The sequence below is a fragment of the Sphaeramia orbicularis genome, chromosome 3 (assembly GCF_902148855.1).
Source record: "Sphaeramia orbicularis chromosome 3, fSphaOr1.1, whole genome shotgun sequence".
Lineage (NCBI taxonomy): Eukaryota > Metazoa > Chordata > Actinopteri > Kurtiformes > Apogonidae > Sphaeramia > Sphaeramia orbicularis.
This window is the reverse complement of record NC_043959.1, coordinates 33,705,786-33,719,424: the sequence shown is the minus strand read 5'-3', so window position 1 is coordinate 33,719,424 and position 13,639 is coordinate 33,705,786. Positions and strand designations below refer to the sequence as shown.

The 13,639-nt window shown below is 36.5% G+C and overlaps 1 protein-coding gene across 1 annotated transcript in view; it reads left to right on the top strand.

Moving 5' to 3' along the window:
* Positions 1 to 12,674, top strand: part of LOC115414394 (solute carrier organic anion transporter family member 3A1-like) — a 43,814-nt gene extending 31,140 nt beyond the window's left edge. Inside the window, exons 6-10 of the mRNA XM_030127728.1 lie at positions 1,485 to 1,683; positions 4,622 to 4,757; positions 4,871 to 5,043; positions 9,828 to 9,892; positions 10,119 to 12,674. Coding sequence (XP_029983588.1) covers positions 1,485 to 1,683; positions 4,622 to 4,757; positions 4,871 to 5,043; positions 9,828 to 9,892; positions 10,119 to 10,495 — 950 coding nt within the window. The 3' untranslated portion in view covers positions 10,496 to 12,674. The remainder of the gene's footprint in view (positions 1 to 1,484; positions 1,684 to 4,621; positions 4,758 to 4,870; positions 5,044 to 9,827; positions 9,893 to 10,118) is intronic.
* Positions 12,675 to 13,639: the final 965 nt, after the last annotated feature.

Sequence of the window (13,639 nt, the reverse complement as noted above, 5' to 3'; positions counted from 1 at the left end):
ACTGTGGAACTGGAATCAAACCCCTCTTCTCATTTCTCAGTTTGCGCGCTGTCGATTATTTTCAATGAAGCAACAATAGGAGAGAAGACAACAGGCATTTTGTGAAATAAAATACTATTTTAAATAGATATCAGTTGAATGTAATGTGTTATACAGCTGTATCACCTGTCACAGTGTTAGTATGCGGTTGTGCTGATGAGAAAATGCACATTGTAGGTCTATTAATTTTTATTTTACACACAAGTTTAATTGTTAATTTGATAATTTGATCATGTTAAATAACTTGCACAGTTTCTGAAGGTGGAACATTAACCCATAAAGACCCAAACAACCACTGGCAACTCTCTCTCTCTCTCTCTCTCTCTCTCTCTCTCTCTCTCGATATATATATATATATATATATATATATATATATATATATATACAATCTTTAATAACTTCTTATCCACTAATCCTATCAATCGATGTAAATAATTAGTGTAAAATAGAGTTTTTCATCTTTTCATGGTCATCAGATATGACCCATTTGGACATTCAGAGGCTCCGTAGTTACCATGGAAACACCATCATCTTCTACAGCATTGATTCACCAGTAAAACCCATGGAGTTTGATAAATGTCAGTGGATGGAGACACTTGTTTTAGGTTTAATTAATGATATATTTGCTCAAAAATTTACTTTTTCTTCATTTTTCTCTGTTTCTGAACTTTAATCTGAGCTTTTATGAACATCTACATGATCAGTAAATGAAATATGAGAAAATACCTGATTTTCATTGAAGAACAGTTAAAATACAGAGGATTATATTATATTATAATAAATGATGGTAAATCACTTAAGAAAGGTTAACTAGAGAGAAAAATTCATTTGGGAACTGCTGCAAAAGTACCACTGGGTCTTTATGGGTTAAAATCATGTTTCTTCCATGGTTTGTATGTGGCGGCTGTGTGCCACACCTCTAATAAACGTCACAGATACCCAGGCAGGAAAGATGACAAAAGACATCCTTAAATGTCACTCACAAGCAAGAATGGGAGATGTAGATGCACAAAATATAGAAATGAGAGGAGCCCAAAGTCAACAAAGACATAATGCGACCATCATAGTCAACCTTTGGTGGGATGGGTTAATATTCAAAGTGGGGAGTTACCAGTCAGTGCCCAGGTGCCTCATTCCTGTTACCAAAAATCAAAAGAACACAGACCTGTCATGACATTGCAAAATATAAAACTACAAAAAATACAAGCACACACATCTGGCCAGTGTGACCACTTAGAAAAATGTGGATAAACTGTGTATACTAATTGTAATATCAGATGGCAACTATAATATGAGAAAGTGTAGGATCTGTGTGAAGTAACAACATTTAAAGCACAAAATAGCACTGACCAGTTGTATTCACTTAAATGCAGAAACCATTTCTAAGTCAATTCTGCTGTGAATTCCAGAGCAAACAGTGCACGTCCTTGTGTTTCCATCTCCAGGCATGACAGCCATCCCCTGTGCCTGTCTGGGTATCTTCCTCGGGGGGTTACTGGTTAAGAAGCTGAACCTGTCAGCTTTGGGAGCCGTTCGCATGGCCATGCTGGTCAATCTGGTTTCCACTGCCTGCTATGTCTCTTTTCTCTTCTTGGGCTGTGACACGGGTCCTGTAGCAGGGGTTACAGTGCCCTACACCAATGAGTGAGTATTGGCAGTGATATATGTGATGAATCCTCTGAAACTTTCCCTCTGAAATTGAACAGATGTATGTAGTTTTACAAAGAATACCTTATTGATGTTTTATAAATAATGCATTTGATCTGGGACTTCCACCATAATAATAACAATAATAATAATAATAATAATAATAATAATAATAATAATAATAATAATAATAATAATAATAAAGGACTGGTGAAATCAAAATATTAATACCAGTGCTGGATGAAACTGAAGTGTGGGATCATGGGAATTATTTTCACAAATGTAACTCAGAGGCAGAAATCAGGTGAGGCAATATAGCTATTACACTGACTACAACTAGAGATCTCTCTTAGTACCACATTGGGCTGATTATGTTTGTGATAGTTTTAGATATTCTAAAGGAGTTGTATGTTGTAATGATGTTACAAACTCTCATTACCACCAAAACCACCAATGAATTAACACTAATTATCCACAGACTTTATCCACTGAGTGGATAAAGTATAAAACTCGTTGTTTACACACAACTGTATTATGGAATCATTAAGTTAGCTTAAGTTAGTACACCTAGCTCTGTTTTTAGACAGGAAACAGCCACAGTAAAACCACAAATCATCTTTGTTTTCTGTACAGTTTGTTTTGTCAATATCTGCACTAAGGATCTGTTAGGAATCATCCAAACAGAACTGTCATTTTAGTCTGAACCTTGGATCAGCAAGCAGCAAACTTAGCAAGAAAATAACAACACATAATAACTTTATACATTCATGAGTCCAGAATCAAATTCTTTTCATTCTTTTCATTTAGAGCTGTGTCCAGTGGTGAAAACAACAAAAGTGCTTCTAGCTTTTATCACTTTGTCTATTTGACTGTAAATGCTGTTTCTTTATGGTTCTCATCCCAGCTTGTCACTTTCTGAAGCTTTAGTCAAAGGTCCCTGCTGATAGTTTTTCCTCACAATGGGAGACAGACAGAGTGACTCACTACTCCCTCTAGTGGTTACTCTAGGGATAATTTTAGGTCATTTTTCAATACTTGACATATTTAATACTATATATACAGTACAGGCCAAAAGTTTGGACACACCTTCTCATTCTTTGCATTTTCTTTATTTTCATGACTATTTACATTGTAGATTCTCACTGAAGGCATCAAAACTATGAATGAACACATGTGGAATTATGTACTTAACAAAAAAGTGTGAAATAACTGAAAACATCTCTTATATTCTAGTTTCTTCAAAGTAGCCACCCTTAGCTCTGATGACTGCTTTGCACACCCTTGGCATTCTCTTGATGAGCATCAAGAGGTAGTCACCTGAAATGGTTTCCTAACAGTCTTGAAGAAGTTCCCAGAGATGCTTAGCACTTGTTGGCCCTTTTGCCTTCACTCTGCGGTCCAGCTCACCCCAAACCATCTCGATTGGGTTCAGGTCCAGTGACTGTGGAGGCCAGGTCATCTGGCGCAGCACTCCATCACTCTCCTTCTTGGTCAAATATCCCTCACACAGCCTGGAGGTGTGTTTGGGGTCATTGTCCTGTTGAAACATAAATGATGGTCCAACTAAACGCAAACCGGATGGAATGGCATGTCACTTCAGGATGCTGTGGTAGCCATGCTGATTCAGGTTGCCTTCAATCTTGAATAAATCCCCAACAGCGTCACCAGCAAAGCACCCCCACACCATCACACCTCTCCCTCCATGCTTCACGGTGGGAACCAGGCATGTAGCATCCATCCGTTCACCTTTTCTGCGTCGCACAAAGACACGGCGGTTGGATCCAAAGATCTCAAATTTGGACTCATCAGATCAAAGCACAGATTTCCACTGGTCTAATGTCCATTCCTTGGGTTTCTTGGCCCAAATAAATCTCTTCTGTTTGTTGCCTCTCCTGAGCAGTGGTTTCCTAGCAGCTATTTGACCATGAAGGCCTGATTCACGCAGTCTCCTCTTAACAGTTGTTGTAGAGATGTGTCTGCTGCTAGAGCTCTGTGTGGTATTCATCTGGTCTCTAATCTGAGCTGCTGTTAATTTGCGATTTCTGAGGATGGTGACTCAGATGAACTTATCTTCAGCATCAGAGGTGACTCTTGGTCTTCCTTTCCTGGGGCGGTCCTCATGTGAGCCAGTTTCGTTGGAGCGCTTGATGGTTTTTGCGACTGCACTTGGGGACACATTCAAAGTTTTTGAAATTTTCTAGACTGACTGACCTTCATTTCTTAAAGTAATGATGGCCACTCGTTTGTCTTTACTTAGCTGATTGGTTCTCGCCATAATATGTATTCTAACAGTTGTCCAATAGGGCTGTCAGCTGTGCATCAACCTGACTTCTGCACAACACAACTGATGGTCCCAACCCCATCAATAAGGCAAGAAATTCCACTAAGTAACCCTGACAAGGCACAGCTATGAAGTGAAAACCATTTCAGGTGACTACCTCTTGATGCTCATCAAGAGAATGCCAAGGGTGTGCAAGGCAGTCATCAGAGCTAAGGGTGGCTACTTTGAAGAAACTAGAATATAAGAGATGTTTTCAGTTATTTCACACTTTTTTGTTAAGTACATAATTCCACATGTGTTCATTCATAGTTTTGATGCCTTCAGTGAGAATCTACAATGTAAATAGTCATGAAAATAAAGAAAATGCGAAGAATGAGAAGGTGTGTCCAAACTTTTGGCCTGTACTGTATATAAAACTCCTTTAACAATGACGTTTTCAATCAGTAGTACGTTTCTTGTAATTTGTAATTACTTGTAATTTTTTTTTCATGTTGAAGCTGATTATTCTTTAATACAACATTTAGGTCCTTTGTAAAATAACAGATATACTATCAGAAAAACAGCATGACTTCACTATTTTCTGTGTTTCCTGTGCATTAACAGACATATGTGCCTCATATCTCATAACTGCATGATCTTTGACTGTGTCTACAGGACTTTGCAGTCATGGCAGCGGCCTGAATCTGCATGCATCAATAACTGTAACTGTTACACAGCATCAGTGAGCCCTGTCTGTGGCTCCAATGGAGTCACCTACCTCTCAGCCTGCTTTGCCGGCTGCACCAAACGAGTGAGTGCAAAAGTTTCTCAGGAACTCGACCGCATAGAAGCATACTAAATTTATAAGTATTCTCAAATGTACAGAGCTGTCACTGAAGATTTGTTCTCCCTCCTCTTTATTAGAACCTGACGAGCTGTTCGTGCATATCCAGCAGCAGTGAAGAGGCGGTGGCTTTACCCGGGAAGTGTCCCAGTCCGGGCTGTCAGCAGGCTTTCCTCACCTTCTTATGTGTTATCTGTGTATGCAGCATGATCGGAGCTATGGCCCAGACGCCCTCTGTCATCATCCTCATCAGGTTAGAGGAGCTGCTGCTATTCATTTTTTGGCCACAAGATAGAGCTGCTGAGCTGTGCAACTCATTAGGGTAATCTAGGGAAATACTGTACTACTGTGGTGGTCTACAGCAGTGGTTGAAATTGTTGCATTTTTGGTTGAAAAAAATGACTTAAAACAGAGTGCTGTGCCATCAGTGTCTGATTTATTAAACTTTGGAACTCCATTTGTAGTGGTCTCTCTTAAACTATTTGGAAATAAAAACATATAACTAAAAAAAGAAAGAAAGAATTTGCTTAATTATAAATAAAGATTTGTGCACATAAAAATAATTCTCAACATAAAGTGTCTTCCTTTGGGATCATAGTAAAGATCTGTTCTCAAAAACATAACTTAATAATCTTCAAGATACAGGTGGAATTTTGCCGGTTCTGCTTTGGCCTTCTTTGCCACTTGTCTTTCCGTGTTTTCAAAAGAATTGCGCTTCAACTACAACTCCATTGTTTGAGTTTTCAAGTGATTGACAGGTGATGCTAGGTGGCATATGACAGGTTGGGTCGAACCATTCTGGTATGGGGGAGACTCTGGGTTTTTAGGATGATGAAATTGAAAAGCCTACTGAATATAAAATGAATTTTATGAACTTATATATTTTCCTGAAATATTTAATTAATTTAATAATTATTTTAAAGGATTTTTGCATGGATGCTACTTTTTAAATATATTTTAAAATCTCATGTACCCCCTGGAGTGCCTTGACGTACCCCCAGGGGCACGGTACCCCCATTTGAGAACCACTGGTCTAGATGGTGGAGGACAGATAATAAGACATAGTGACACTGGCACAGAAAAACACTGACACACTGAGTAACATTATGTTATTAAGATGAAGAAAAACTCAACAAATGGATCGTGAAGTAGTGATAATGACTTAACAGATCAGTCTATAAATGGTGATTTGCATTGTGTTCTTAAAGGGGTCATACTTTGCTAAATCCACTTTTATTAGTCTTTGGTTTAGTTTGAATTTGAACCCTCCAGGTGCTGCAAAGCTATTTTTATATTAATTTTGGCAAAAATCGAGTGGATTTCTACAACCTGTTTTAATTCCTTCTTAATTTGTTACGTTTTATAACTAGTTACGTCACGACATTTGCACATATAAGATCAAGACTTCCGATGAACATTTCTCAGAGTATGCCATAACTGTTTATCAGCAGCGGTTGTTGTAAAAACTGAAAATATGTCCAAACTTTGAGCAGATTACCTAAAATGTTTAGTTGTTGGTTGTATTAATGAACTCAGGTGGCTGAGCGGGACAGAGCAGCACTGTCAACAACCTGGAGGGTTTGGGACATTTGCATTTAAAGGGCCAGCACTCAAAATGACCTTTCTGGTGTCATTAGTCAAAAATAGCGTTAAAGATGAACCTGTGGAGTTGAATTAATGGAGAATTCAGACCCAAGCATAGTATTTACAGTTTATGTAGACCACAGGGAAATGTTTTAAAATGCATAATTTCATTTAAAAAAGACAAATATGACTCCGTTAATGCATTTATGTCATTCTTTGCATCAGTACGTTCTATAGTCACCACAGTTCGCACACCAACTACCTGGTTCGTTTTTGACCTGCTGTACTTGCTGCAGTAGTGCTCTCTTGTGCAATGAAGGATTATCAGCGCTGTTTCTAGGCGTAGGACAGGTAGGTGGTCACCGAGGGCGCCACCAGCTGGAGGGGCGCCAGAAAGAAGGATTAAATATTTTTTCAGGTTATTTTCAAGAGCCAAATAAATCTACTAAAGCTTGTCAAATAGGCCCAATGCAATCCAGCTTTATGGAAAATGTCACTGCTTTAAAATAACTTTAGACTGATCAAAGATACATGATGATGCACAATCACCACTTATTCATTTTTAAAGGTTTTCATTTTGACTCAGAATATATATTGATGTGTAAGCCTTGTGATTAATATTTCTTATTTAATGATGATCTTAGAAGAAGAATAAAAAGTTATTCAGTAAAATGATGAAACCTTAAGAATTACCATGAAAATATAAGCTAATGAGTCAACTATAACAAGCTGCAAATGAAATGTCATGCAATTACAAACATAAAATACCCTAAGGACATAAAATTAAAAGAGCTTAAAATCCTTGTGCAATTTCTAGCTCACAGCAATTAAAGATTGATTTGCAAATCTCAGAAAAATAGCAAGAACGTGCAGCATAGCATGATCACTGAAGTGTGTGATAAGACTATACATTAAAAGATAATAGTGAAATGACACAGGCAGGTTGAAAAAACAATTTACTGTGTAAATAAGTAAAAAGCAGTGTCTGTCACATCTTACAGAGAGTGAGAATCCTCCAACCTCAGCCTATGGCTCCAAGTGATGAACTGCACCAGTAATATTAACTTAAAATGAGAAATAAAGTTGCGGCTAAAACGTACGTGTACAAAATGTCACTGAAGCGTAAATGAACATCACCATCAACGTGAAAAAGTAAATTTGCACAAATCATTTATCAAGTGGGCTCATTTTTTAGCTAAAGATCTCTATTTTATGGAACTGTTATCCTTTTTAAAATACCACTTACACAGTACAGGAGAAGTTCTGAACCTTCTGCTAGGCTGCATTAAATTAACAAAAACACATGCAAAAGATTGTCTATTACTTTGAGAAATTAAAATTCTGAATGATGAAGTTTGTGAATTCATACACTGGTCACATTTAAAAAAGACTGTCTGTGAACTGTTACTGAGGAAGTACTCTTTATTTGTATTTTACCTATATCAGTATGGACCACCACAAGTTGACAATAACACTGTGTCAGTATTAAATACATTAAATAAAGCATTGTGATTATATCTGGCTTATTGTTTTAAAAAATAAGTCAACATTTTGGGTGATGGATACAGTGGTAAAGAGTTGTCCACGTGTTACCACATTCTGATGTCAATAAAAAAGAGACTTTTCAATATTTTACCCCAAAATGTATTTTCAGCATAGTTGAACATAATATCTAAAAGGTTTTGTACGACTTTATAGCAATTTCTGTCGAGAATCACATGTTTTGAATGTTTGTGAAAAGCTTAAAAAATTGATGTAAGTTTCAAGGCCACATGTTACTGAGCAGTAATTTGACATTTTTCACCTAAAAAATGTATCTCCCCAAATTTTGTTTTATATAATGTTGAAGTGCTTATAAATACCTACTCAAATATGTATATGTATATAAAACACAATACTCTGCGTTACCTGAAGCTGATTTTTTTTGCGCAGAATCAAAAACTGATAGGATTGTTGTCTTAATAAGCAAAGAAAAACACGTGTTAACATTTAGCTGTGATTGTGAGAAGTAAATGAAAAGGTTTGATTCACATTAGAAATGAAGTAGGTGTACCTCAAACTGATTCAAGACAATAAATCCAGTCCAAATATTGGCTAGATATTGGTTTTGGACACTTATTCCTATAGTGAAAGCTGTTTATGTTCTTTATTTACACCGTGCAAAATGACATTGGCTGAAAAAAATCAACAGATAATAAATTGTTTGATTATTAATATATCAATATACAACAGATCTATGTCCTCTGTATGAGAATAATGTAAGATTATTATAAATCATAACAGAAAACCAACACATTAGCTTTATTTATTTTTTTTAAGTAAGTAAAATTTATTTAGATAGCACTTATCACAGAGAAACCTCACAAAGTGCTTTACAGATTAAATGGATACAAGACAGCAACACACACAAAAAAATACAAAATGCAATATACACATGCACTATACTAAATAATATTTGTATAGTTTTTAAAACCTTGAGACAGAAAAGAATTTCATCGCCTTTACAACTGTTTTATTATTGCATATGATTTGATTTATTGATTTATTTTGCACATACATAACATTGATCAAAGTCATACTAAAACAGTAAAGATACAGGTAGAGGCAGAAAGCCTAAAATGGCTTGTTTTAAAGCCTTCACCTTATAAATACATAAACATTATAAAAGTTATGAGACTTCCATTGTCCATAAACATTCAGAATTCATTAAAAAAAGAAAGACAATATAAATATAGGTATATTAATGCAATATCATAATTGATTTTCTTTAATATTTCTTAAAGGACATCTCTGCTGTGCTATTTCAAAGAATATGTGAAAATTGGCTCCACAATTTACACCCACTATACCTAATACAAAACTGAGCTCTTGATGTGACACATTTAGGCAAATGAAGATGTTGATTTTCATGAGTATTGTATCTATGAACAGCAGCATTGCTTGCAAAATACAAAATGAAATGCTCAGGCAAGGTACTTTGATTATACTGAATTTTGTACATAAAAATACAAATTTGGTAGATATTAATATCAAAAATTAAGTAAATTTAGTTTGAAGAAGAAATTAGCAGAAGATGTCCGTGGCTTAGAATGGGTTGCAATTCGAACTAAGTGCTTTTGTAAAATCAATATTTTATTTAAAGTTGATGGGAAAGTGATAAAGACACCTTTGTTTTTTAAAGCAGCATTTAACTATATAATAAACAATAACTAAATCACATTCACTTTAATTTAAGAATTAAAGAATAAAATGTGCACTGTATAGTTTTATAGTGAAAGAGATGAAAACCAAAATAGAAAAAACATCCATTCCCTAAAGGAAACCAGTGTTTGTTTCAGTGACGCGTCTTGCTCTGTCAACTCCAGCATTTTCAGCCACCTGCACAAAGGTATGGATTAACTCTTGTGAGCACATTTTTTATTCAAGTTGTCGGTTTTGCTTTTTTTTTCTCAGAACTGTGAGTCCAGAGCTTAAATCGTATGCGCTGGGAGTTTTGTTCCTGCTCCTGAGGCTGATAGGTAAGACACAATATGCTTGCAACCATTATTTTGCTTGTTTTATCCATCTTTTTGACCACACGTCTGTTGTTGCCCTGTAGTTTTAATCTGTGATGCAAATGTCAAAATTGGTTAAAATGAATGTCACCGCTCTGTCTGTGGAAAGACAAAGGGATGTCGAAGTCAAACTGGCACACTTTCTGACCGTTTGACCCACTGTCTGTCCACAATCTCACTTCTGCTTCAGGCTTCATCCCTCCTCCTCTGATTTTTGGCATGGGCATCGACTCCACCTGTCTGTTCTGGAGCTCCGTCTGTGGCGAGAAGGGAGCCTGCATGTTGTACGACAACGTGGCCTACAGGCATCTGTACGTCAGCATCGCCATTGTCCTCAAGACGTCGGCCTTCCTCTTGTACACCACGACATGGCAGTGTTTGAGAAAGAACTACAGGAAATACATCAAGAACAGCGAGGGTTACCTCACTCCCACTGAATTATTCGCCTCAAATGTGACTCTGGACAATTTGGGCAAAGAGATCACCCAGAACCCAGTCAACAGGACAAAGTTCATTTACAACCTGGAGGACCATGAGATGTGCGACAACATGGAGTCGGTTTTATAGTGGCTGCTTGCACTGAGCCTGCAGACTGGTGTGAAACTGACCTGATGTTTCTTTGGTGTCACTTCGATATATAAAAGAATGTCCTCAGTAAGGATCTATTCTTCTCCTCACCTAAAATATATAAAACTGAAGAGATGATTTCCAAAATGCTTTATATCCACAAGGTATTTTCATTTTGTTGGCTTTTTCTTTTATCATTTGACACCAGAGAAGAGATTTACAGAAAATATGCAAGGTCCACTGATTCAAAGCAGAAATACTGCAGTTATGTGTGACCTTCAGATGTTGTTTTGTTAAATTTGATTAAAAAAAAAAAAAAAAAAAATCACCTATTTAAGAGTTAGAAATCTAAAATTATGTTCATTCATCAGCTTTATCGAACAGATTTTTCCTTTAGAAGGAAGTATTTCTCAGGTCGTGTCAGGTAGAAAATACAAAAGGAAATGTAAAAGCTAACATGGTGGTTCATTATTAGATTATATATTTTTATCCTGTTGTTGGAGGCATACAAAACATTCAGATATAGTGCCCTTCAGACCTTTTCTTAAGAGAAGGAAAAACTATTGAGCATTTAAGCCTTATTTATGCAGCAGTTCTTGGTTTAAGACTGCATTTTTATGTTATTGTATTAAACCGTCCTTTTTCTTTGACCCTGCCCTCAGTTCCCCAGATGCATGAATGGAAGAATGTAATCTTCAAAATAATTCACACTGGCAATTAAATTAACAATATTTTAGTTATTTTTTCTAAATGTAGGGGTCACAAGAGATGGATAGCCCATTTTGGAACCAAACTCTTCAGTTTGAGTTAATATTGCACATATTATTCAGGCCCATTTTTTATATTATTGGCCCATTCTTATTCAAGAGGGCATTTTTGGGACATTTGTTGAAGGTTGTTACAGTATGTAATAGTTATCCCTTTATTGTGTCAGTGTGTAGAGATTTGCTATGAATGCTGGACGAGATATTAAGAAGTTTTCCTTTTCAGAGTCACAGAGATGTTTTGTTACCTCCCATCATTCTGTTGATATTCAGTATTTTCTCTTTCAGTTCAGAGAAAATAAGGGAATAACCAGTGACTTTCAAAAGAAACAATGTTTAGAAAAAGATAATTAACTTGCCTAAAGAAACTGACTGATACACAATTAAGCTGACTTCCTAACTGAACCTGATTTGACCACCATGATAATTCTGTTGGGAACACTCGTGTCAATGGTAAAGAGAGACAAATATACAACTTGGTGTTGTGGTGGTAATTCTACGCTTGGGGAAGCCCCCTACAGCAGTAATGCATGTAATACATAGCAACATGATAAATAACAAGCAGGAAACATTGTAAGTATTCTCTCAGTGGAATTAAAGACTCTCCCTCAGGGGACTGCAGGCTGTGGGGCAGAGGGCTTTTACAATAGCATCAGTAACAGAGGCAAAGCTTACATTAGCATACAGCGAGAGTGAAGGCATTTGTGTAGAATGCCATTTAATGCAGTCAGACACAAGGATTGTGGTGGGCTAGCTGTTAGCAGACACAGCGGAGCATGACGCACAGTGTCCAACAAGAATTACTCGATTAAAAAGCATGCCAGTAATGCATGCACTGTTGAAAACAAATGTTTCATATGTCAGTAGGCATATGAAGACTCTGGTTTAGTGGTCAAGGTAATGGTTAAAAACACATTTTAACTCTAATGGCCTCCAAATTGTGTCTTTGACCATGGGAAAGCTTTATAATGCATACTGCATTGTGATGTTTTATTTTTACCTCCACCAAGGAGGTTATGTTTTTGCCCATGTCTTTCTGTTTGTTTGTCTGTCAGCAGGATTATGCAAAATCTACTGCAGTGATTTTCATGAAAAATAAAGCGTAGGGCGTTAGCCAAGAAGGAAACCATTAAATCTTGGAGCAGATCCAGAAAAAAAGGACATATCCTATTTTCTTTTCCCTTTACATTGTGAGCTAGGGCCTTGGTGGAGTTTTGACCTTATAGTTAAATAATAATGGATTAATAATGACTTTATCTGGTCAAAATCACTTCATGCTGCAGTGATTGTCTTACAGCTTTTTTTTTTCTTGCTTTTTTTTGGCATGGAGAGGACATATCCAGTTTATAGAGTTTATATAAAGTGTATGTTGGTTTCTCTGGCTTAATTTGGAAGGATTTGATACATTTTGCATCCAAAAATATAGACATTTGTCCAGATATTTACCATTATAATTTTGATTAAATTTGATTTTGAGAATGTTTAAACCCTTTGAGGTTTATAGTTGGAACTTAAGAACCTTTAAAAAGCTTCTTTTTTTTGCTGCTACATTTCATTTGCTGTCATGTTTTATGATTACAGACAGTACACTAAATTATTGTTGAACAACATAAATACTTAATAACACTTTATCACTTCAATCGGTCAATATTATAAGACTTAAATTCCACCTTGATGCTGCTTTTGCATCATAAATAATAAAGACAAAATAAAACAGGGGAAACGGTTACATCAAGTTTTTGATCAACTCTTAATGGACCTAGATTCACCACAGAGCCATGTCAAAACAGACCAGAGTGAAATGACGTCTGCCTGGTCTGCTCTGAACTAAAACAGTGTTAATACTTACGACTTATAGCGTCACATCAAAACTCGAATGCTTAAAATTCAAGAATTTTAGGCATTGACTTTAGACCATTTAAAACAGTTTAAAAATCCAGTATGATAACTGCATCTGATGTGAAGATCGGCTCCTAGCGGGACATTTTGGACAGTCGGACTTAATGTACAAAATAAAAGAAACGAAAGCTTCCTGACAGGGTGGAGGAGACCAACTATCTTTACCAGCTGGCCACCATCTCCTTCTGAGCGACCCCAACAGGTGGCTCTGTCTTTGATATCTGTACCGTCCAGTGTGTCGTAGTGCTGACTCAGTCTCCTCTGTATATAATAGTGCCATACAAGTGCCAAAGTGACACCATAGAAGTGTTCTGTAACGTCCTGCGGAGAACTTTGTCTCAACATGCTGGAGCTCAGAGCAGATCCTCCAGCTGTATGTAGCCTTTCTGTGATATCCCTCTACTTAACTGAAACCATATCATACAAAGGTGTCCCAAAACATATTGCCTATAAAATATTGTATATTGGTAGAAAACGATAT